This window comes from Portunus trituberculatus, chromosome 26, assembly GCF_017591435.1.
Source record: "Portunus trituberculatus isolate SZX2019 chromosome 26, ASM1759143v1, whole genome shotgun sequence".
Lineage (NCBI taxonomy): Eukaryota > Metazoa > Arthropoda > Malacostraca > Decapoda > Portunidae > Portunus > Portunus trituberculatus.
The window spans coordinates 5,044,726-5,071,433 of record NC_059280.1 but is presented as its reverse complement, the minus strand read 5'-3'; the positions used below and the strand labels follow the sequence as shown (position 1 = coordinate 5,071,433).

At 47.2% G+C, this 26,708-nt stretch overlaps 1 protein-coding gene across 4 annotated transcripts in view; it reads left to right on the top strand.

The window, feature by feature from the left end:
* The window catches only part of LOC123509095, a 43,789-nt gene that overhangs the window by 4,602 nt on the left and 12,479 nt on the right, over window positions 1-26,708 (top strand). For 3 of the 4 annotated variants that reach the window (XR_006676118.1, XR_006676119.1, XM_045263234.1), the window contains exons 2-3: window positions 17,646-17,783; window positions 18,285-18,436. The exons of the other annotated variant lie outside the window; for it this stretch is intronic. Coding sequence is in view for 1 of the 3 variants with exons in the window: in XM_045263234.1 (XP_045119169.1) it covers window positions 17,646-17,783; window positions 18,285-18,436 (290 nt within the window). In the remaining 2 variants the exon portion in view is untranslated. The remainder of the gene's footprint in view (window positions 1-17,645; window positions 17,784-18,284; window positions 18,437-26,708) is intronic. 4 annotated transcript variants of the gene reach the window in all.

Here is a 26,708-nt window from a genome sequence, read left to right as displayed (position 1 = left end):
CATCACCTCCTCCGCTTGTTACCTCGTTCGCCACCTCTCCGCCTCCCCTTCCACGTCACCGTCTCGTGAACCTTCCACGCCACCGTCTCGTGAACCTTCCACGTCACCGTTTCATGAAGCCCCGCTACTGTCCCGAAGTTGGATTCACGCGGCCCCTTTCGACTCAACCGAAAGTGTTGAGCCAGCTCTTGGTTTTCTGGATTGGCAGTTGAGATCCAAGCCTCAACCAGTGAACACAACGCCTCTTGGTTCTGCCGTGGGATCAACCATCACCCAGCATTTCACCACTGCGACACCGCATAAGTATCACTTCCCTCGTCCGTGTTTTCCACATTGCCTCTATATAGGATTAGGATTATTGTTAGGTATTAAGTTGGGTTCTTTATTGTTGTATTTATTACTGTGTTATATGTATATGTGTATGTCATTTTCCTGTGTTTCATGTTATATATCTGTGTTTCATGTTTCTTGTTATATATGTGTCAATTTCATTATGGGTTATTAAAATAGCTTTTAAAGTGACCCCTTTGCATTTCCTCACCAGTTGAACCTGCAGTGTTTTTTTTTATTGTTATTGTTCACCGGCTCTCCGATGCCAATCTTACCAGTTTAACCGGTGAACGTAACAATTGGCGACCGTGACAGGACCATTATAACCCATGTTCAGTGTTCCATTTTTCCAGTGACTTTTTTCTGTGATTGCTTGTGTTTCTGTGGTGTTGTGACTCTGATGTGTTTTTTCTGTGACTTACTCTGCGTGTGGTTTAAATTTACCTTTGTGCGATCAAGTGGCTCCTTTTGGGTTAAACGTGCTTCGTGACTTTCATTGGTATCGCATAGCAGTGGTAGAGCAGGAAACCAGGTAGAAAGGCGTGTTCACCGATAGCACTTATCTCTATTTTTGCACATAGGCAGGTGTGTAATAAGTGTTATCCAAGTGTTGGGATCATCATATGTTCATGCGAACCCTCAATCCCCTCACTTCGCGGATCATTTTTCTCGCTAGTTAGAATCGGCCATTTTAACTAGTCTCTCAGACTAATCCGCCTCCTTATCAATAACAAGTCTCAGTACAATTCGCTCCTCACTCTCAAGTCTCGTAACTAGAGTAATCCGGATCCCTCTTAATGCCGTAACTCTCTAGTTTACCCCTCATTAGTGATTGTACTCATAAGTGTTTACTTAAGTATAATCTAGGTAATTTCCAAGGTTGCCTTTATTATCACTCTGCCAAGTTCCTCACTTAAGTAATTCGCTTATCATTTTTTTTGTTGTGGTTTAACATCTATTTAATATGGCTTCCGCTCAGTTTAACGTTGAAGATTTTTGTGCCGACCCTTCTCTGGAACAACTTAAAGATGCTAATATAAAGAAGGACCAATGGAAGACCATCGCTAAACATTTTGATGTTCCCATCACGTCTCAGATGACTAAAGAGGTCATTAAGAATGTAGTTGTTGAACATCTAGTGCAAGAAGGTCAGTTGCTAGGAAATGCCATAGAAGAGTTAACTCCCATGTCAGCCTCTACGAGGACTATAATACACAGTCCCCAGGAAGAACAGGATAAGAGTAGGATAAGTCAATGGGAAATTGAGAAGCTTAAACTAGAATACCGGATGCATGAAAACAAATGCAACTACAGGAAAAACAAATGCAACTACAGGCAGAAAAAGAAGATAAAGATAAAGAGAGAATTTCAGTTACAACTTAGAAGGCAGGAGAAAGAGTTAGAAATTCAGGAGTTAACCCTACGAAATGACGCTAAGTTTAGAGGGAAGAAATAGATATAAAGAAACAGTTAGCAAGCTTTAATCCTGCTACAGCTGCTCCGCTAGTTCCCCTTTTGATGAATCTGATGTTGACGGGTCATTTCGCGCTTTTGAGAGCATTGCTAATAGGAATAAATGGCCCAAGGATCAGTGGGTGTCTCTCCTTGTCCCTAAGCTAGTAGGAAAAGCTTATAGGGTATACAACGGCCTTAGTGATGAGGTAGAATATGAAGAGATCAAAGGTAACATTCTAGACGCCTACTCTATCACTTCTGATGGATACAGACAACAGTTTCGAAAGTATGTGAAACCAGAGTCTCACACCTATGTTGAATTCGCTAGTGAGAAACTAAGACAATTTAAGAAATGGTTAGCCGCCCTTAACATTACCACCTTTTCGGAGTTGCTCAATCTAATGGTCCTGGAAGAATGGAAGAACAAGTTACCTTTAATATTCTGAGGCATGTGGAAGAACGGGAGAGAGTGATCTTATGTCTGCCGCTAAAGTGGCTGATGCGTTTGCTTTGTTGATGGGATCCCTGGGTAGTAGAGGTCGTGGTTCACTGTCTAATGTTAGGTCCTCCTTTGGGGAAGGTTTTGGGGCGCGGGTGGTAAGCCAACCGGATTCTCGCCAAATGCATATAATTCCCCTGGTGTACATACTGTAAGAAGCCAGGTCACACGATCCAGAAATGTAGACACCCAAATTGCAAGGGTTCTCAACGTCAATTTTCTTTTGTGTCCCTAGACCTAACACATTTGAGAACAAGAAACCAGTGGCCCTAGCTAACCCTGTCAACTCTCCTCTAGAACTTTATGACTCATACATGTATCAAGGTAAAGTGTCCTGACTGATGGTAAAGACAAGGCAATAAATATCAAGGTTCTGCGTGATACAGGTGCTGCCCAATCCATCTTAAGGGAAGATGTCATCCCTAACATCAAACAGGCTTTCACTGGGAGGTGATCCTTACAGGTCTCGAATCACAGCTCTCCTATCCTTTGGCTAATATTAGCTTACAGTGCCCGTTCATTTCAGGAGAGGTTGAGGTAGCCATTAAACCTGGTGAACTGCCAGTACCGGGGTACATCTTGTACTGGGTAATGATCTTGCGGGTAACTTGGCTGTTCCAAACTTAATTGTTCTTGATTCTCCCTTAACAGAAAGTCCCACTAAGACCCTGGACGAAACATCCCTCACTTCTTCCCAGTGTGTGCAGTCACCAGGTCTCAGTCCAAGTCCCCTGCCTTTTCATCACCTCCTCCACCAATGATTGCCTCTACTGACAACTTGTATAATGACATCATTTCAAAGGAGAATTTGATTAATGCTCAGGAACAGGATCTCACTTTGGCTAAGATCAGACATGTTGCCAGTGAGACAAAGGATATGTCTAAATTGCCTTGTTTTTATTATCAGGAAGGAGTCCTGATGCGTGCCTACAGACCTCCTGAACTGAAACAACTAGACACCTGGTCAGAAACACATCAAGTTGTCATCCCTTGTCTGTAAGACCAGCCATTATAGAACTAGCTCATGATGGATTGTCAGGTCATCTAGGCATCCAAAAACCTACAAGAAGGCTCTTCAACATTTTTTTGGCCAGGAATGAAAAGGATGTGTCACACTATGTAAAAACATGTCATATATGTCAAATTGTGGGTAAGCCTAACGAACGCCTTGTGCCAGCTCCTCTGACGCCTATTCCAGTTCAGACGGAGCCCTTCGAAAAGATCATACTAGACTGCGTAGGGCCCTTACCCAAAACCAAACGAGGGAATCAGTATTTGTTAACCCTCATGGATCCCACTACCAGGTACCCTGAAGCATTCCCTCTTAAGAACATCACATCAAAGACCATTGTAAAACATCTAATACATTTTTTCACCTCGGTAGGAATTCCAAAACAAATTCAGTCTGACAAGGGTAGCAATTTCACTAGCCATTTTTCCAACAGATAGTGAATGAGCTAAACATCGACCATGTTACCTCCTCGGCTTACCACCCCAATCCCAAGGCTGTCTGGAGCGGTTTCACCAAACATTAAAATCCATGATGAAGAAGTATTGCTTGGAGCATCAAGGAGACTGGGATGAAAGTATTTCTTTCCTTCTCTTCGCTTTAAGAGAATCTCCTCAAGATTCTTTAGGTTACTCCCTTTTGAATTACTCTATGGTAGACAGATCAGGGGCCTCTCAAAATATTAAAGGATCAATGGTTTACTCAAAATACTCCTTCAAGCCCCAGTGTGTCTGACTACATCAGTAACCTTAAGAATAAAATCAGTGAAGTCAGATCTTTGCTAAATCAAACTTCCTCAAATCTCAAACTAAAATGCAACAGAATTCTCTTCCCAAATCTGTCATGAGAAGTTTCAAACCAGGAGACAAGGTTTTACTTTTCTCCCCACTCCAGGCAATGCTCTTCACAGTAAGTTCATGGGACCTTATGTTGTGGCTCAAAAACTAAGTCCATTAAATTATGTGGTCCACACTCCTGACCGTCGTAAGGATTCCCAACTTGTTCATATTAATCTAATGAAACCTTACCACTCCAGAGAACCAGAGGACGACTTGTCTCGCGCTGTACCTGTATGTCTGATAGGAAAGGAGTCTGGTCCTGTGCCCCCAAATCATGAGGAAGAGTCCGACATCGACTTCCTCTTCTTGTCACCTAAAGGACGCCCCTCAAACAGCCAAATCATGTCCAACCTGGATGAGGTGTTTCTTTCCTTAACACCTTCACAACAGTCTGATCTTAAAAAGTTATTGCCAGACTCCTACCCATTGCCCTTGATAGAGGACCTTATAGATAGTATAGGAGTAGCCAAATTTGTAACCACTATAGACTTGCTTAAAGGTTACTACCAGATTCCCCTCTCGGACGAGGCCCAAATAATATCCGCCTTCATCACTCCCTTCGGACTATACCAATACACAGTGATGCCCTTTGGATTGTCTAATGCTCCTGCCACCTTCCAGAGGGCTATAAATTACATAACTCAGGACTTGAGGGCAACATCTACTTCACCGACCTGTTCCTGGGCGGCACCTTCCTCACCTACGGCACGGAGGTCATCAACTTCCTGACATGGACCCCGAGAGCGCATCGATCCCATGACACGCATCTTCCCCAGAGTCACCAAGTGCACCTTCAGGAAGTTCGGCCCTTCAACCATCGAGACCCACGACACCATGTGTGTGCTGGCGGTTAACATCATCAACGAGAAGATCTACATTTTCATCTGGTTCTGGCTGGTCTCTCTCACCACCATCACCGATGTCTGGCTCGTGTATCGCCTCCTCGTCATCGTCTCCTCCGATGTGCGCTTCAAGCTTCTGCAGGTTCTTCCTTTGCGAGGTGCTGTGTCTGGTGGTGGGGGTGGACAACATCATCGCCGACGCCTTATCAAGATCTCCCGTCTCACCTCCTTCATGAGCCCATTACGGAGGTCTTAGGGGGGAGGAAATGTTACGGCCCGCCCGTAACATGCATTACCCATCACCTCCTCCGCTTGTTACCTCGTTCGCCACCTCTCCGCCTCCCTTCCACGTCACCGTCTCGTGAACCTTCCACGCCACCGTCTCGTGAACCTTCCACGTCACCGTTTCATGAAGCCCGCTACTGTCCCGAAGTTGGATTCACGCGGCCCTTTCGACTCAACCGAAAGTGTTGAGCCAGCTCTTGGTTTTCTGGATTGGCAGTTGAGATCCAAGCCTCAACCAGTGAACACAACGCCTCTTGGGTCTGCCGTGGGATCAACCATCACCCAGCATTTCACCACTGCGACACCGCATAAGTATCACTTCCCTCGTCCGTGTTTTCCACATTGCCTCTATATAGGATTAGGATTATTGTTAGGTATTAAGTTGGGTTCTTTATTGTTGTATTTATTACTGTGTTATATGTATATGTGTATGTCATTTTCCTGTGTTTCATGTTATATATCTGTGTTTCATGTTTCTTGTTATATATGTGTCAATTTCATTATGGGTTATTAAAATAGCTTTTAAAGTGACCCCTTTGCATTTCCTCACCAGTTGAACCTGCAGTGTTTTTTTTATTGTTATTGTTCACCGGCTCTCCGATGCCAATCTTACCAGTTTAACCGGTGAACGTAACAGAATCAGGAAGACGGTGGGTGCGAAACCAACACCGGAGCATCGAAGACTGGCGCCGAGGTCGAGCGGCCAGAATCCAGCATCCACTAATAGACTAGGCTAGGTATTGGAGATGTCCGAAATGCACCCGTAGCCAAGCGGACCCCAGCATGATGCACGGAGTCAAGCACACGTAGCCGTGCATCCGTTGCGGATGAGTAGATCTCACAGCCGTATTCCAGCTTGGAAGTATAAGTGTACGGTGAAAGCAGCAAAGTGTCCCTGTCCGCACCCCAAGAGGTGTGACTTAAAACCCGAAGAAGGGATAGTGCCGTCCGACAAGACGCTTTAAGAGAACGGAAATGGGGAACCCAAGTAAGACGGTTGTCAAACAAGAGGCCAAGATATCGAGTGGCCTCCACACATGAGATACCTCTATTGGCTAAATATAAATCGGGATCTGGATGAACGTAACGATTACGACAAAAATGCATAGACACGGTCTTTGAGGTGGAGAAACGAAAACCATTTATATTGGCCCAACTGGACACCTGTTTGATTGCCAGTTGGAGCTTTCGCTCACTCAGTGACATTCTAGCAGCAGCAAAAGAGTTGCACAAGTCGTCCACATATAGGGAGCTGTGAACGCCATCTGGAAGAGTATCTATCACACCATTAATGGCGACTGCGAATAGTGTAACACTAAGAATCATTCCCTGTGGGATACCATCATTTAGAGCAGTAGCCTCGGAGAGAACACTACCAACTCGAACCCGTAAAAGACGTCTGGATAAAAACTGCTGAATAAAAATAGGAAGCTGACCACGAAAGCCAAAATTAAACAAGGACTGTAAAATGCCATGACACCAAGCCGTGTCGTAGGCCTTCTCCAGGTCAAAAAAGACTGTTACTGGATGGTGGTGATTAACGAAGGCCTCACAAATAGAAGACTCTAAGGATAAAAGAGCATCAATAGTAGACCTCATCTTTCCGAAGCCGTACTGTACCGATGACAAGTACTTCCCCCTCTCCAAGTACCACACGAGTCTAACATTTACCATCTTTTCTAACACTTTACAAATGCAGGATGTCAAAGATATAGGACGGTAGTTCGTAGCCTGAAGATTATATTTCCCCAGGCTTCGGAAATGGGAGAACCACTGCGACAGCCAAAGAAGATGGAAAGTCACCGGTATGCCAAATCATATTATAGAGATTTAATAAAAAGTTAAAAGCACTGTCAGACATGTGGCGCAAGAAGGCATAAGGAATATCATCTGGGTCAGGAGAAGAGTCGTGACACTGGGACAAAGCAGTCCGCAACTCGGAGGCAGAAAAGTGGACATTATAAGACTCCCCTCCAGTGGAAGAAAAATTATTGCAAGAGATTCCATTCTCTGGTGGTAACATGCGCCTCGGGGCTGCAGGATGCCTCCGGGAAACTGGCAAAGTGCTCCGCGAAAAGGTCGGCGACAGTCCTAGGGTCTGCCACCGTCCGCCCAGCAGACAACAAAACTGGTGGGGAAGGAGGAGAATACTTCCCAGCAATTCGGCGGACTTTGTTGAAGACATCCGTAAGAGGGGTGCGGGAGATAGGCTTTCCAAGAGGCTCTTTGTGCCTCTTTCAAAACGCGGCGGGCCCGAGCTCGGCAGCATCAAAAAGCATCCAGACGCTGCGGGTCCCCACGATGTCGCCGGAGACGAGAGAAAGCTGCCCGTTTCTCTTTCACAGCGTTAGTGCACGCTGCGTTCCACCAAGGAACGGGACACTTAGTAAAGCGACCGGACGTTCTAGAGATTGTCTGAAGCGCTACTGACTGTAAAATATCGGTAAAATAGTCAACAGCCTCAGCACAAGTAAAAAAGTCAGCCAACGGACGGTGTTACGGCCCGCCCGTAACATGCATTACTACCATCACCTCCTCTGCTTGTTACCTCGTTCGCCACCTCTCCGCCTCCCCTTCCACGTCACCGTCTCGTGAACCTTCCACGTCACCGTCTCGTGAACCTTCCACGCCACCGTCTCGTGAACCTTCCACGTCACCGTTTCATGAAGCCCGGCTACTGTCCCGAAGTTGGATTCACGCGGCCCCTTTCGACTCAACCGAAAGTGTTGAGCCAGCTCTTGGTTTTCTGGATTGGCAGTTGAGATCCAAGCCTCAACCAGTGAACACAACGCCTCTTGGTTCTGCCGTGGGATCAACCATCACCCAGCATTTCACCACTGCGACACCGCATAAGTATCACTTCCCTCGTCCGTGTTTTCCACATTGCCTCTATATAGGATTAGGATTATTGTTAGGTATTAAGTTGGGTTCTTTATTGTTGTATTTATTACTGTGTTATATGTATATGTGTATGTCATTTTCCTGTGTTTCATGTTATATATCTGTGTTTCATGTTTCTTGTTATATATGTGTCAATTTCATTATGGGTTATTAAAGTAGCTTTTAAAGTGACCCCTTTGCATTTCCTCACCAGTTGAACCTGCAGTGTTTTTTTTATTGTTATTGTTCACCGGCTCTCCGATGCCAATCTTACCAGTTTAACCGGTGAACGTAACAATTGGCGACCGTGACAGGACCATTATAACCCATGTTCAGTGTTCCATTTTTCCAGTGACTTTTTTCTGTGATTGCTTGTGTTTCTGTGGTGTTGTGACTCTGATGTGTTTTTTTCTGTGACTTACTCTGCGTGTGGTTTAAATTTACCTTTGTGCGTTCAAGTGGCTCCTTTTGGGTTAAACGTGCTTCGTGACTTTCATTGGTATCGCATAGCAGTGGTAGAGCAGGAAACCAGGTAGAAAGGCGTGTTCACCGATAGCACTTATCTCTATTTTTGCACATAGGCAGGTGTGTAATAAGTGTTATCCAAGTGTTGGGATCATCATATGTTCATGCGAACCCTCAATCCCCTCACTTCGCGGATCATTTTTCTCGCTAGTTAGAATCGGCCATTTTAACTAGTCTCTCAGACTAATCCGCCTCCTTATCAATAACAAGTCTCAGTACAATTCGCTCCTCACTCTCAAGTCTCGTAACTAGAGTAATCCGGATCCCTCTTAATGCCGTAACTCTCTAGTTTACCCTCATTAGTGATTGTACTCATAAGTGTTTACTTAAGTATAATCTAGGTAATTTCAAGGTTGCCTTTATTATCACTCTGCCAAGTTCCTCACTTAAGTAATTCGCTTATCATTTTTTTTTGTTGTGGTTTAACATCTATTTAATATGGCTTCCGCTCAGTTTAACGTTGAAGATTTTTGTGCCGACCCTTCTCTGGAACAACTTAAATATGCTAATATAAAGAAGGACCAATGGAAAGCCATCGCTAAACATTTTGATGTTCCCATCACGTCTCAGATGACTAAAGAGGTCATTAAGAATGTAGTTGTTGAACATCTAGTGCAAGAAGGTCAGTTGCTAGGAAATGCCATAGAAGAGTTAACTCCCATGTCAGCCTCTACGAGGACTATAATACACAGTCCCCAGGAAGAACAGGATAAGAGTAGGATAAGTCAGTGGGAAATTGAGAAGCTTAAACTAGAATACCGGCTGCAGGAAAACAAATGCAACTACAGGCAGAAAGAGAAGCGAAAGAACTACAGGAAAAGAAAGAAGAGAGAATTTCAATTACAACTTAGAAGGCAGGAGAAAGAGTTAGAAATTCAGGAGTTAACTCTACGAAATGACGCTAAGTTTAGAGGGAAGAAATAGATATAAAGAAACAGTTAGCAAGCTTTAATCCTGCTACAGCTGCTCCGCTAGTTCCCCCTTTTGATGAATCTGATGTTGACGGGTCATTTCGCGCTTTTGAGAGCATTGCTCATAGGAATAAATGGCCCCAGGATCAGTGGGTGTCTCTCCTTGTCCCTAAGCTAGTAGGAAAAGCTTATAGGGTATACAACGGCCTTAGTGATGAGGTAGAATATGAAGAGATCAAAGGTAACATTCTAGACGCCTACTCTATCACTTCTGATGGATACCGACAGCAGTTTCGAAAGTATGTGAAACCAGAGTCTCACACCTATGTTGAATTCGCTAGTGAGAAACTAAGACAATTTAAGAAATGGTTAGCCGCCCTTAACATTACCACCTTTTCGGAGTTGCTCAATCTAATGGTCCTGGAAGAATGGAAGAACAAGTTACCTTTAATATTCTGAGGCATGTGGAAGAACGGGGAGAGAGTGAGCTTATGTCTGCCGCTAAAGTGGCTGATGCGTTTGCTTTGTTGATGGGATCCCTGGGTAGTAGAGGTCGTGGTTCACTGTCTAATGTTAGGTCCTCCTTTGGGGAAGGTTTTGGGGCGCGGGTGGTAAGCCAACCGGATTCTCGCCAAATGCATATAATTCCCCCTGGTGTACATACTGTAAGAAGCCAGGACACACGATCCAGAAATGTAGACACCCAAATTGCAAGGGTTCTCAACGTCAATTTTCTTTTGTGTCCCTAGACCTAACACATTTGAGAACAAGAAACCAGTGGCCCTAGCTAACCCTGTCAACTCTCCTCTAGAACTTTATGACTCGTACATGTATCAAGGTAAAGTGTCCTTGACTGATGGTAAAGACAAGGCAATAAATATCAAGGTTCTGCGTGATACAGGTGCTGCCCAATCCATCTTAAGGGAAGATGTCATCCCTAACATCAAACAGGTTTTCACTGGGAGAAGGTGATCCTTACAGGTCTCGAATCACAGCTCTCCTATCCCTTGGCTAATATTAGCTTACAGTGCCCGTTCATTTCAGGAGAGGTTGAGGTAGCCATTAAACCTGGTGAACTGCCAGTACCGGGGTACATCTTGTACTGGGTAATGATCTTGCGGGTAACTTGGCTGTTCCAAACTTAATTGTTCTTGATTCTCCCTTAACAGAAAGTCCCACTAAGACCCTGGACGAAACATCCCCTCACTTCTTCCCAGTGTGTGCAGTCACCAGGTCTCAGTCCAAGTCCCCTGCCTTTTCATCACCTCCTCCACCAATGATTGCCTCTACTGACAACTTGTATAATAACATCATTTCAAAGGAGAATTTGATTAATGCTCAGGAACAGGATCTCACTTTAGCTAAGATCAGGCATGTTGCCAGTGAGACAAAGGATATGTCTAAATTGCCTTGTTTTTATTATCAGGAAGGAGTCCTGATGCGTTCCTACAGACCACCTGAACTGAAACAACTAGACACCTGGTCAGAAACCCATCAAGTTGTCATCCCCTTGTCTGTAAGACCAGCCATTATAGAACTAGCTCATGATGGATTGTCAGGTCATCTAGGCATCCAAAAAACCTACAAGAAGGCTCTTCAACATTTCTTTTGGCCAGGAATGAAAAAGGATGTGTCACACTATGTAAAAACATGTCACATATGTCAAGTTGTGGGTAAGCCTAACGAACGCCTTGTGCCAGCTCCTCTGACGCCTATTCCAGTTCAGACGGAGCCCTTCGAAAAGATCATACTAGACTGCGTAGGGCCCTTACCCAAAACCAAACAAGGGAATCAGTATTTGTTAACCCTCATGGATCCCACTACCAGGTACCCTGAAGCATTCCTCTTAAGAACATCACATCAAAGACCATTGTAAAACATCTAATACATTTTTTCACCTCGGTAGGAATTCCAAAACAAATTCAGTCTGACAAGGGTAGCAATTTCACTAGCCATTTTTCCAACAGATAGTGAATGAGCTAAACATCGACCATGTTACCTCCTCGGCTTACCACCCCAATCCCAAGGCTGTCTGGAGCGGTTTCACCAAACATTAAAATCCATGATGAAGAAGTATTGCTTGGAGCATCAAGGAGACTGGGATGAAAGTATTTCTTTCCTTCTCTTCGCTTTAAGAGAATCTCCTCAAGATTCTTTAGGTTACTCCTTTTGAATTACTCTATGGTAGACAGATCAGGGGCCTCTCAAAATATTAAAGGATCAATGGTTTACTCAAAATACTCCTTCAAGCCCCAGTGTGTCTGACTACATCAGTAACCTTAAGAATAAAATCAGTGAAGTCAGATCTTTTGCTAAATCAAACTTCCTCAAATCTCAAACTAAAATGCAACAGAATTCTCTTCCCAAATCTGTCATGAGAAGTTTCAAACCAGGAGACAAGGTTTTACTTTTCTCCCACTCCAGGCAATGCTCTTCACAGTAAGTTCATGGGACCTTATGTTGTGGCTCAAAAACTAAGCCCATTAAATTATGTGGTCCACACTCCTGACCGTCGTAAGGATTCCCAACTTGTTCATATTAATCTAATGAAACCTTACCACTCCAGAGAACCAGAGGACGACTTGTCTCGCGCTGTACCTGTATGTCTGATAGGGAAGGAGTCTGGTCCTGTGCCCCCCGAGGAAGAGTCCGACATCGACTTCCTCTTCTCGTCACCTAAAGGACGCCCCTCAAACAGCCAAATCATGTCCAACCTTGATGAGGTGTTTCTTTCCTTAACACCTTCACAACAGTCTGATCTTAAAAAGTTATTACCAGACTCCTACCCATTGCCCTTGATAGAGGACCTTATAGATAGTATAGGAGTAGCCAAATTTGTAACCACTATAGACTTGCTTAAAGGTTATTACCAGATTCTCTCGGACGAGGCCCAAATAATATCCGCCTTCATCACTCCCTTCGGACTAGACCAATACACAGTGATGCCCTTTGGATTGTCTAATGCTCCCGCCACCTTCCAGAGGGCTATAAATTACATAACTCAGGACTTGGAGGGCAACATCTACTTCACCGACCTGTTCCTGGGCGGCACCTTCCTCACCTACGGCACGGAGGTCATCAACTTCCCTGACATGGACCCCGAGAAGCGCATCGATCCCATGACACGCATCTTCCCCAGAGTCACCAAGTGCACCTTCAGGAAGTTCGTCCTTCGGGAACCATCGAGACCCACGACACCATGTGTGTGCTGGCGGTTAACATCATCAACGAGAAGATCTACATTTTCATCTGGTTCTGGCTGGTCTCTCTCACCACCGTCACCGCTGTCTGGCTCGTGTATCGCCTCCTCGTCATCGTCCCTCCGATGTGCGCTTCAAGCTTCTGCAGGTTCTTCCTTTGCGAGGTGCTGTGTCTGGTGGTGGGGTGGACAACATCATCGCCGACGCCTTATCAAGATCTCCGTCTCACCTCCTTCATGAGCCCATTACGGAGGTCTTAGGGGAGGAAATGTTACGGCCCGCCCGTAACATGCATTACTACCATCACCTCCTCTGCTTGTTACCTCGTTCGCCACCTCTCCGCCTCCCTTCCACGTCACCGTCTCGTGAACCTTCCACGTCACCGTCTCGTGAACCTTCCACGCCACCGTCTCGTGAACCTTCCACGTCACCGTTTCATGAAGCCCGGCTACTGTCCCGAAGTTGGATTCACGCGGCCCTTTCGACTCAACCGAAAGTGTTGAGCCAGCTCTTGGTTTTCTGGATTGGCAGTTGAGATCCAAGCCTCAACCAGTGAACACAACGCCTCTTGGTTCTGCCGTGGGATCAACCATCACCCAGCATTTCACCACTGCGACACCGCATAAGTATCACTTCCCTCGTCCGTGCTTTCCACATTGCCTCTATATAGGATTAGGATTATTGTTAGGTATTAAGTTGGGTTCTTTATTGTTGTATTTATTACTGTGTTATATGTATATGTGTATGTCATTTTCCTGTGTTTCATGTTATATATCTGTGTTTCATGTTTCTTGTTATATATGTGTCAATTTCATTATGGGTTATTAAAGTAGCTTTTTAAAGTGACCCCCCTTTTGCATTTCCTCACCAGTTGAACCTGCAGTGTTTTTTTTTATTGTTGTTGTTCACCGGCTCTCCGATGCCAATCTTACCAGTTTAACCGGTGAACGTAACAACGGGTAAAAGAGCTAAGGTCTGTGAATCGAGGCCAGTCTGCCTTGTCTAAAACCCAGCGTGGGGGCTGGGACTGTGGCTCAGAGTTCACAGATTGTAATAAAATCGGAAAGTGGTCACTACCGTGTAAATCCGGTAGGACCCGGCAAGTAAAATCAAAGAAAGAATTAGATGTACACAGAGAAAGATCGATAGCTGTAAAAGTCCCAGTAGGACTGTGGAAATGTGTAACATCCCAGAATTTAAAACCTCCAATCCTCATCCTCAATAAAGAACCGATTAAAACCCCACGAGGATTACTAGCACCTTCATCCCACAATGGGTGACGGCCGTTAAAATCTCCCAACAAGAGGAAAGGCGGAGTCAGCTGACGCACCAGGCCGTCAAGCTCATCCCTGGAAACAGGAACCCGAGGAGGGAGATATAAACTGCAAATAGTGTAGGATCGTCCCATAAAAACCTTAACAGCAACCACCTGAAGGGGAGAGTTGAGTTGCAAGGGGACAACAGGTATGTCTTGACGGACTAGGATAGCTCTGCCACCGTAGTGGCCCTGTTCAGGGAAAGGATTGCTAAAAAAGGCACGATAGCCAGGAGGACTAGAATAAGTACTATCACCTAGCATACTCTCTTGTAAATCTACACAGACTGGAGAGAACTCCGACAGTAAAGCTCGGAGTTCCCCTCCCTGAGGCACGAAGGCCTCTACAGTTCCACTGTAGAAGCTTGAAGATGACTATTTAGGACAGGCGAACCTTTTGAATGGGCTGCCTGTGACTCACCTGACTAGAAATAATCAACCGACGAGAAGACACCGGGAGTTGAGAAGTACCGGGTCGTTGGACCGCAGCCTTTCGGCCTACCGGTGAGTGATGCGAACCATCATCACTTTTACCGGTCATCGGAAGACGAGGGTCAGACTGGACTGCACTTTTTGATACAGCGGTTCCACGAGGAACGGCTGTGACAATATCATCGGACGTCTCCATGCTAAGACCGTCCTCATCAGACAGAGGGCGTCACAAAAGGCTGGACAGAAACAACTGACGCTACCATTGCAGAACGGTTCCTGGAGGACTCATGATCATGTATACCGCGAGAAACCTTAGATTGTTTAGGCTGAGCTAAATCTATCGACTCCGCAGAGCCGCGGTGCCGTTTGGTCAGGACCTTCAAAGGCTTAGGCGATACAGGGGGCAAATGGACATCCACTACATGGGTGACTTTGGTCATATCCGGATTATTCCCATCACTTCTTACAGATGACTCAACTGAGTCGTCAGACAAAAGGGCAAACCTATTAACCAGATGAACAGGACCACCCGCCCCAACAGAGCGAGAGGTAGCAGGAGTTGTCTTTGGACCAGCAGACTCAGCTGAAGAGCGAGTGGCCAATGAAGCATAGGATGTCGCACCAGTACCGGCCTTCTGGCGGTACAGGAGTTCACGGCGGGCGCTACCTAGGCTGATGAACTGAGTGTTAGCAAGCTGTAGAATGTCCTGCTCCAGGCGATACCTAGCAACGCCTGGTGAGCATCCCGGCAATGGAAACAATAAGCTGCAGCATTGCAATGCTCCTCAGAGTGTGAGTCTAATGCAGAGCAATTACCACATCGAGCAGCTTCCTTACAGGAGCTTTTACCGTGACCGTACCCATAGCAAGAGAAACCCTGAAGAGGGCGAGAAACAAAACGCGTCACCCTAAGATTGATAGGACCGATATGAACACGGTCTGGGAGGGTGGAACCAAAGAAGGTGGGAAGGACCATGTTGGTAGAATTCCTCATCTTAGTCACCTTCTGGACTGAGTTAGGACACATAGCCAGTATTTCCTCTTCAGAAAATTCGTAAAGATCCTGACTGTACACACAACCTTTACTATAATTAAGGCTGGGATGAGCCTTCACAGTCTTAAACATGCTTTCAGTAGGGCATGGGAGATGTTGTAACATCCTCGCCTGCGTAATATCTTTAGCTCGCACGAAAACCCCCTTCCCGTATTTCTTGAGGTTTCCCTCAGGAATCGTGCCGATCTCTTTGGACAAGTACCGGGAGGCATGCATGAAATTCCCGCGCCCATTTCTGTAGTACGCCACAAACCAACGTGGAGGCGGGATCTGGCGGACTTCAGGAACTGAACTCTCTGAATGGTGGTCAAAAAGATTTGGGATGTAGTCCGTGTCACTTTCCGAAATATTGCGAGAATGGAGAAGTTCTGTCTTAAAGCCAGAGCCAGCAAGGGGCAGTGATGCTACATGTTCTACAGCCAAACGGGCTTCATCGCATGACAGAAACGTTACATAGCAGCGATTAGACGGAAAGCCCTTATCGTAAACAAGTCGAATACGGAGAACCGTGCCATACACCTTGAGAAGGGAGTGCAAGGCGTGATAAGAAAAAGATGGATTAACATTTACCATCAAAAGGGAGTCACATGCAGCAGAAATGCATCCCTCAAAAGAACTCCCAGAACAGGAGACTGCTGTGGGAGGCCGTTATGGAGGGGAATCCTCCTTCCCACTCAGACCTGAAGATAACGTCTCGCAGGCTAGGTCAGCCACCTCACGAGAACCTGACAGTTTTTTGTGTTTAACCATATGTATAAAGTTACACAAAAACTGGCTCCAGGGCAAGGAAACCACCTACTGGGACTACAATGGGAGGGAGCGCTGGCTGCCGTGGACGGGGTACCTCGTCCCCATGCGGACCAGTCGTTTTAAAAAGGCCCACATGATACGAATGTTTGTCCACGACAGAGCTGAGACCCCCTCCCAAAGCATCGCAGTCTGGACACCCAACCATCCAGCACAGGACGGCCCCTATTGGGCGATCCCTCCAGCGGGTGGCTCCGCTGGTCCACTGGCAGCCTACGTAGGAACCATTTAGTCTGGCCCCTCACTGGCGACCTTACTAGCTTGGGTAGCCCTTTCCCCTCGAAAGTGGAGAGCAGGGGCCTAAGCCCCCTCTAGCCTAGCTCGCCAGGTCACAGGGGCACGCAAGCCCCCCTCCCCCCACCACGACAAGGCAGTTCCCATCTGGGGAGGCGTAATGAGTTGGAGTGTGACGTCATCTCAATATAGGTTTAGACCATCGTGCACTGGAATTAAGATGATTTCCAGCTGAAATTGATTTATCTTGCGCAGTTGTGACGTAGATATGACGTCATTTCAGCGCAAGTTCACAGCGAAAACATGGCTTAAACAGTAAACTTCTTATCTCTTCTCTAACTAAAACACCTTCAATAAAGTTAGGCGTTCTGCGTCGTCTCTGCCAGTTTTTTCTCACCTCCCAACAGTATAGTGGCCTTATCCACCCATGTATGGAACACTCTTCGTATGTATGGAGTGGAGATATTCCACTCACACTGGTTTATTAGATAAGATGAAATTAAAAGCTTCTCGTCTTATCAATTTCTCTTATATGAATGACTGTCGTGAGTCTCTTTCTCACCACCGCTTTGCTATCTTTTACCGCTATTTGCATACCAACTTCTTTTTTAATCTTGTGAACTTCATCCCTTCCTTCCTCCCATGGCCTCGCTGTATAAGACTTTCTTCTTTCTCTCACCTCTATAATTCATTTGTTAACCAGTTCCCTCAATCATTCAGCCCTTTATCTGGTAATCTCTCGAATTCCCTATCTACTTCTGCATTTCCAGCTTCCCATGATCTGAATTCATTTAAGAGGGAGATTTCAAGACATTTATCCCATTCTTTTGGTTGATTCTATGACCTACTCGGTAAATGCCATTTACTCTTTTTTGTTTTTGGCCAGAGTTTCTGTATTACATAAAAATAAAGAAAAAATATCGGAAACCATAATAAAAACGAAAATGAAAAATACAACACAACACATTTAGTTACCAGACAAAAACAAATGAAATAAAAGTTGATGATGACGACGCTGCTCCGCACAGATGTCAATAGTGAAGCCAGAGGACGATAAGGCGGTGGAGGCGAGAATTAAGAAGACCAATGAAGCATTACTTAGACCAGGCATCAAGAGGGAAGAGGTGACGGCCTGTTATGACAAGTGGGCAAAGACTTACGATGAGGTAGTGTTGTTAGTTGTGTTGTTAGTGGTGTTGGTGGTGATGATATAGTTTTCATAAAGTTAAGTCTATTATGAGTTTGTGTATATACATTATGTTCATTAACTTTCTCCTGTAAAAAATGTCCACACGGAACTCATCTTCCACCCTGTATGTTGTATTCATCCGTATTCTCTTTTTTCTGTCGTTCGTTCCTTCTTCATTTCATTTTTTCATCCTTTCAATTTACTATTTTCTCTTTCATTTGTAACTTTTTTTAATCAACGATACTTTCGACGACCTTTCTTTCTTTTTTTTGTTAATTCATTCTTTCTATTCTTCTTTCCTTCCTTTTCTTTTTTCTTAAACTCTGATAATGGTTAAATAGTCTTAATATCTTCTTTCTCTCAACATAACATGCAATTAATCTTAACATTCCCATCTTTTCTCCTTCACTTTTTCTCTTCCACGACCTTTCCCATATCTCCACCATCACTCGGCCCCTTCCCCGACACATACACGCAGTCAATCAGAGAGGACAGGTGTAGAGCGTCTTACGTGATCTTAGAGGACGTTCTTCAGCGCATCCCTGCCTCCTCTCGTACCTCCTGCAGGGTCCTGGATGTGGCGGCTGGGACAGGATGTATGGGACAGCACCTAAGGAGGGAGGGGTTCAGGTGAGAAGGGAAAGGGAAAGGAAGGAAAGATAGAGGGTGTATTGATAGCTTTTCGCCATTACTTGTTTTAAATAGATTTGTTTTAAAGAAATATTTGCCACCAGTGTATCTGTGTTGTCTTGGTAACTGTTTGGAGGCCGTGTTATGCTGTAATATGCTTCATCCCGTGGAGGATCTTAAGTTCAGTAAGTTCTTTTTATATATTTGAAGGATAACCCTTAATTGCCCACGCTGACGAATTCGTCGGCTAATTTAAATATAACTGAAAGAAAATGGGGTGGGAGATTCTCTTTCCCAAGCAGACGTTTTCGTCCGGTGTCTGCAAGAATTCTATACTAAGAGGATATACGGGTTCAATGGGAGGGATGGAGGAATCGATTAGGAAAATGAGCTAGCAAGAGATGGCGCACGGATTGCATGCAGCAAAGGGGAGAGGAATGGAGGGGGTCCATCAGCGGGGAAGGACGAGAATCGTTACAAGATTTAAACAGGTAAAGCAACGCAAGCCAGAGCAGCCATCGCCTGCTGCCTCCGCCTGCACCACACCACAATCGGTGCTCAATTACACCGCCTACATCTGTCTCCTAATTCCTTCTGACCTCGGTGTAAGATTGCTCCTAAAACTATATATATATATATATATATATATATATATATATATATATATATATATATATATATATATATATATATATATATATATATATATATATATATATATATATATATTTCAGAGTAGACCATTTTGAATGCATGTACTATTGAAGTCAACAGCAAGGTCTGCATTATTCTTTTTGTACAGCGTATTTTGTGTTTTTCGCACAAGGGTGCGTTCGTCCGGTTTTAGTTGGTAGAGTAGTGTGCCAAAGTCCATTTTCTCTAGACGTCTTTCGGTCTTGATCAGACCATCTTCAGGAGAGAAGTGAGTGCAACTAGTGAGGATGCGGGCTTATATGGGCGGCGGAAGCAGGTAATCGCGTCAAGTAGCCAGTCAGAGCGTCTGAAGCGGCCAATGAGCAGCCGGCTACAGCTCCGTGTGGCTGTCGCTGGGATGGTAACGATGATTCTGGCTGCTGTTGTATGTTGATGGTAGGTTTTCTGAGTAGATATGTACTGCTTCCGTCATCTTGAGTCTTCTTTTGTCGTTTTCTTTAACTAGGATGGTGGTGTTGCTTTCCATGTGATGTCGCTTCAGGATGATGCCGTGTTCATTCACGACACTACATGAATGAACATATATATATATATATATATATATATATATATATATATATATATATATATATATATATATATATATATATATATATATATATATATATATATAGAGAGAGAGAGAGAGAGAGAGAGAGAGAGAGAGAGAGAGAGAGAGAGAGAGAGAGAGAGAGAGAGAGAGAGAGAGAGAGAGAGAGAGAGAGAGAGAGAGAGAGAGAGAGGTCACGCACGTGGTAGCTCCGTGTTTTTCGTGGTGTTACAGTGGTTTAACAAAGTGCAGTGTTGTGAAAATTTCAGTGCTTGAAGTGCTAAGTGTCCTGGTGTCCATGTAAAAGTGTAAGGTGTGCTAAGCCTTGCAATAGTGTTAAAAATCACTTGAAAAGAGTGCTTGTACCCGTGCAGTGACCGAGACCCGGGCCTGACCTGACGCGAGGCCTAAGGCAGCACACAGTTGCCAAATCTCTCCAAGGTAGTTTTTTTTAAACAACCTGTATCTCTCTCTCCGTGGCTGGTTTGGCTTGACTTGTGGGAGAGGTAGTTAGTGTCGTGTGTTTTTTGTGCGCCTGTGGGGAAGTGCTTTGTGTTCTGTGCCAGTGTTTAGTGTCTGTGTTCACGAGTGTGTTAGTGTCGTACGTGTCGTTTAGAGCCAACACTCGTTGTCGCTCCCACACCTGGCTCCACAATTCCCCAGGGAATCACTAATCCTCTCCCTCAATGTCCAGCCCCGCCCATCGCCCCATAGCCAGGCGAGACTTGCCTGGCTACCAGCCACAGAATTGGTGTTGCGTTTGTGGCAAAGCAACACTTAAGACTCAACACGTGAGCTGTGACGAGGAAACCTGCCGTAACCTTTGTCACAACAGCTGCCTTGGGGATACGCCAGTCTTCAAGTGTAGCTACACGGAACAGCTACGACTCCAAGCAAACATCCCGGACCCCGTCATCTACATCAGCGAGGAGACTGACACACCCCCCACGCCACTACCGGACGATAGTGGGGAGAGTCAGTGGGAGGGCTTGGAGAGAGAGAGCTAGTTTCACTAGTTGAGAAGCTCACTGAGGAAGCCTCTCAACAAAACTGTGTGATTAAGTCCCTCCAGGACGACAGAGACTTGATCATACAGCACAGAGACGTGTTTGCTGCGGCTCTCAGAGTAGCAGACAGGCTGATAGCGTCAAAACAGCGCCAGACGCAAGTAGCCACACGCTCTCAGGCAGTCAGCGCCCACGCAGAGTCAATTGACGAACACTGGGAGGTGGTTTGTCAGGACTCTGAGAGGTGGAGGACGTGGTGGAGCTCGGATAAACCGCAACAGATCCGGTACGCAGCTGTTTTCTCCACTTCCACCTTCCCTTCGCCTGCCCGGGAAACAACGACCGCTCCGCCTACCTCCACTGCTTCCACCGCCACACAGAGCGACTGTGACACCTCCCCAGCGTCCACTGTCACTCCTTCTGCCACACAGAGTGACTGCTCGGTACTCACTACCACGTCTACCGCCACACAGAGCAGCAGGGACTCTTCCTCCATAAACACAGCGAACGGAGTAGATCGCGGTGCCTCTGTTCGCCCACGAACCTCTCCTCAGACCACTTCAGGAGATTGGAGAAAAAAGAAATCTAAGAGGGAAGTGCAGCAGGACGCGAGGAGGGTGTCCAGCGAAGGACTGAGGACTCACCAGGCCACCAAGCAGACACAAAAGCGAGCCAAGGCAAAAGTGTGTGAGTACTGCTCACGGAAAGGACACACTTCTGCTACTTGCCACGCCAGAACTGACGATTTACGTCAGGAGCGTCTCCTACAGCGGCTTCTTACGGTGGAAAGATACACAGCCACACCCTTCCCACCTGCAGCGCCTCAGCCCGCCCACCCCCTCACTTCATTTCAGTCCTTGCCACAACCTCGCCCACTCCTTCCTCAGCCTGGTATCTGGAATCAGAACCAGGGGCGGCAGTGGACCACTCCTCTTCACCAGTACCAGCAGTCGGCCGCGGACCCTAACCACCACCTCGGACTAGCAGGCCTCGCTCACTACCATCCCTCACCATGGTACAGCCAGCTTGCCCCGCCGCCAACTAAAGGTCGTCTCTAGCAACGTCCGTGGTCTCCGGACTAACCTTGCAGACTTATACCACAACTGTGTGCAACGACACAATGCAGACGTTGTTGTGGTGACCGAGACATGGCTGAACAGTGAGGTGGAGCCCACGTATGGCAGGATGCAGGGCTTCACCCACTGGGTGAGGAGGGACCGACAGGAGCGAACAGGAGGTGGAGTGGCTGTCTGCTTCAAGGAAGGAATGCAGGCCCAGCTACTCGACATAGACACGCCTCCAATGATGGAGATGATGTACTTCCGAGTAATGCTGGCAGACCGCTCAGCCCTCCTGCTGTGTGCCCTGTATCGCCCCCCGCGACAAGGGCCTGACTCACTCTTGTACCTGACTGAGACCTTAGACAACCTGATGATGGCACACAGCTGCAGCCACGTGCTGATTGTGGGGGATCTCAATCACCACCTGGAAAGAGACGCCTACGAGAATCTCCTGAGGTGCAGGGTCTGACAGATCATGTCACCTTCCCCACACATGAACGAGGAGGGACATTAGACCCTGTCATCTCAGACTACCAGGAAGACAAGCTTCAGTGTCATCAGCTGGGGCTCGTGGGCAGCTCTGACCATCACGCTGTACTGACACAGCTGGAAGTGGGCGTGGCTCAGGACGAGGCCACCACCCGCACCATCTGGCTGTGGAACAAAGCAGACTGGGCTTCCCTGCGCCGCGACCTGACCCACACCCCATGGGCCACTTTGCTACAGGGAGGAGCAGAGAGTGAAGCACTTGCACTCACCTCTCACCTTCTCGCCCTCCAGAGACGCCACGTCCCACACAGGGAATACACCACCAGATCGACGGATCAGCCATGGTTTGGCTACCGTTGCCGTGTTGCTGCCGAGGCAAAGTATGCTGCCTGGCTCCGCTACAAGAGGAACCCGACTCGGCGCAACAAGGACCTGCACAGGGCTGCATGCAGGAGGATGGTGGTAACCAGCAAGTGGGCCTTAAAAAAGTGGGAGGAAAGCCTGCGCCGGAAACTGTGTGGCACTGGCGTAGGAAACAAAACTTGGTGGTCTCTTGTTAAGGACAAACAAGGAACTGGCCACCAAGAATCCATCCCTCCCTCAGCAAGCAGGACGGTACTGTCGCCACCAGCAGTAAGGAGAGGGCACAGTTGCTGGCTTCCTTGTTTGCTGGAAAAATGAAGGTCGGGAATCCACAGCAGCCACCGCCTCAGCTGGTCCAGCAATGTGAGAAGACTGTCACCATGGTGGAGGTGACGCATCAGCAGGTGAAGCGATTATTGCGGGGCTGGACACACAGAAAGCCACCGGCCCTGATGACATCAGCCCGCACCTGCTGAAGCGATGCTCCCAGGAACTGGCTGCCCCTCTCACCCAAGTCTTCACAACTTGTGTACGGGAAAACGTCTGGCCTTCAGTGTGGAAGGAGGCTCGAGTAGTTCCTGTACACAAAAAGCTCCAGGACGGACCCAAAAAACTACAGACCCATATCCCTGTTGTCAGTGGTGGGTAAAGTGTTTGAGAGGGTCGTGGCAGAGGTGGTGTGTAGACATCTCAAGGACAATGCCCTCCTCTCAGACCAACAGTTTGGGTTCAGACCTGGAAGGTCAACCTCCGACCTAATGATGCTTCTCACCAGGCATTGGCAGGACGCCCTCGACGACGGCAAGGACACTATAGTGGTTGCTTTGGACATAGCAGGAGCTTTTGATAAAGTATGGCACAACGGATTACTAGAAAAGCTTCGTGCTAAAGGCATCCAGGGTGGCTTGCTACGACTCTTGGGAAATTACCTGCAGGACAGAAGCCTCAAGGTGGTTGTCAACGGGCAAACATCTGAGTCCCTGCCTGTGGAGGCATCAGTGCCACAGGGTTCAATTCTTGGCCCACTCCTGTGGAATATCTACGTGGATGATCTTCTCCAGCTACTGCCAGGAGTCATGGCCTATGCTGATGACTGCACCCTCTCCTATACCTATCCACGCCAGGACAGTGGGCGGGCTGCTGAGGCCATCAATCAGCAGCTACGAGTGATAAAGGAGTGGGGTGCTCGATGGCAAGTGACATTCGCGCCGGAGAAGACACAAGCAATGGTTGTCTCTCGGTCCCCAGCCGCCATGGCAGCAATGGCAGGAAAGTTGTCTTTGGCGCTGCTGCTCTCCACTCCAAGATGACGTCAAGATACTTGGAGTGGAGGTGGATCGAGGGCTGAGGTTTGACAGGCATGTCAAAACCATTGCCAAGAAAGCCTCTCACAGGATCTCCGCTCTCAGAAGGATCGCCAGTTTCCTCGACAGGAAGGGAGACTGCTGCTGTACAAGGCACAGGTGCGGCCCCACCTTGAATACGCAGCTCTCTCCTGGATGTCCTGTGCCGCCACACACAGAAGGAGACTGGACAGCATCCAACGCCGCGCCATACGGCTAGTAGATGCTGCACTACCACCTCACCCAGAGCCTGAGCGTCCCCTTGATTCACTGGAACACCGCAGAGACGTGGCGGCGATCGTAGTGTTCCATAAGGCACAGGTGCAAAGAGTGCCACATCTGGCAGGGCTGCGTCATCCTCTAAGAGTCACCGCACGGAGCACGAGAACGGTGCTCAATGGTGGTGACGCCGTAGAGGTGCCGCGATCCCACGGGTGTCAGCATCAACGCACCTTCGCAGGACGCGTCTCCAGGATGTGGAACTTGTTCACGGCCGCGGTGCCTCACGTCCAGGAGATGAACACACACAGTGTCAAACTGATGGCACATAAGTGGAGACAGACACTGCCAACTCCTCTGACACTCTTTGTGACGTGACACTCAGTGTAGTGCAGTGCGTGAATAGTGCTAGTGAAGTGAAACGAATAGTGCTCCATTTACATGCTGACCATCTTGTATATTATCTATTTTTAAGTCTTGTAAATATTGTAGAGAAATAGATTGTAGTACCCTTAGAATAGGTAGCACACGACAGTGCGCCTTTGGGTACATGTTCCTTTGTATTAAGTTTTGTTTAAATAAAAAAAAAAAAAAAGAGAGAGAGAGAGAGAGAGAGAGAGAGAGAGAGAGAGAGAGAGAGAGAGAGAGTCAGACACCCCTGTGGCGCCACTCCACCCTCTCCCTGCTGTTGATCCTCCCTTCACGAGGGTTTTGATTGATATAGTAGGTCCTCTGCCTACCACCAGGGCAGGTCACAAGTATTTGTTGACCATAATGGATGTTACCACGCGGTACCCTGAAGCAATTCCCCTGAGAAGCACTCACTCTAAGGTGGTGCTGAAGGCTTTGTTAACCTTCTTTACACACTTTGGATTGCCAGCAGAGTTGCAGTCAGATCAGGGGACCAACTTTACTTCAAAGTTGTTTAAGGATACGATGACTGCGTGGGGGACCAAGCATATTGTGTCCAGTGCTTATCATCCGCAGTCCCAGGGAGCCCTGGAGAGCCATCTTCAAACTCTCAAGACCATGCTCAAGAGTTTCTGCATGGAGAGAGATAAGGATTGGGACGAGGGTGTCCCCTTTGTCTTATTTGCGGTGAGAGAAGCGCCCACTGAGTCCTTGAGTTTCTCACCCAATCAGCTAGTGTTTGGACACCGAGTGCGTGGACCGCTCGACGTTGTTCGGGAGGCTTGGTGTCAGCCGTCGCCTGAGCGCCCTGTCTCACTGCTTAAGAGCCTCATGAGCAGTCGAGAGAGACTGGCCAAGGCATTAGAGCTGGCGCAGGCCCACCTGTGTAAGGCCCAGCAGAGTATGAAGGGGTATTATGACCGAAGGGCCGAGTATCGGAGTTTTGCCCCTGGAGATGAAGTGCTCGTGCTGTTACCACTTCAGGGCCAGCCGCTTGCTGCCCGATATAGTGGCCCCTATGTTATAGAGAAGAAGGTAGGTGACCTCGACTACCTGGTGGTCACTCCTGACCGGCGCAAGAAGGCTCAGCTGTGTCACGTTAACATGCTGAAGCCCTATTTTCGTTCTTCTAGCCAGAAGGGCTCTTTTAGTTCTGCCGGGAGGGAGAGGCTCCAGAAGTTATTGGGCCTGAACCTGTTGTTCCTACAGGGCAGTGGGAACGGAATAGCCTCCATCTCTTGAAAGAGAAGGTTGAACACTTAGGGGATCAGCAAGATGAGTTGCTTTGGCGGCTGAGGAAGTACTCCTCTGTGTTTAGCAGTGTCCCGGGCAGGACACAGTTGATAGAACACGATATTGATGTTGGGGACGCAGAGCCTGTCAAACTGCCCCCCTAACGAGTAAATCCTATGAAGCAAGCACTGGTGGAGAAGAAGTTGGAGTACATGCTTGAGCATGGGCTCATTACTCGAACTTACAGTCAATGGAGTTCCCCAGTCACCCTGCAGCCTAAGCCTGATGGCAAGGTCAGGTTTTGTATTGACTTCAGGCAAGTGAATGCTCTAACCAAAGTAGACACTTTGCCCCGTGTAGATGACTCTGTGGACCGAATCGGGTCAGCTACTTTTATCACCAAATGGACCTTGTCAAGGGGTACTGGCAGGTTCCACTGACGGAGCGGGCTAAGGAGATAGCGAGTTTTGTGGCCAACGGCGCTATCTATCAGTGCCAAGTGATGCCTTATGGGCTGCGAAATGCCCCAGCCACATTTCAGCGTCTCATGGACCGAGTTACTGATGGTCTGACCCACTGTGTCGTATACATTGATGACGTGGTCATCTATGACACAACATGGGCTGAGCATCTGACTAATGTAGAAGCCCCTCTTTGCACAACTCCAGGAAGCGGGATTAGTTGTCAACTTGGAGAAGTGTGAATTTGTACAAGCTTGGGTGCAATACCTGGGTTACCGAGTGGGCCATGGCTACATCACTCCTCCTGAAGCCAAAGTAGAAGCGATCAGGTGGTTCCCCGCACCGACCTGTCGCCGTGCCTTGCAGAGATTCTTAGGAGTGGTAGGTTACTACCGTCGTTTTGTACCGGGGTATTCGTCCCTCCTGGCACCTCTTACAGATC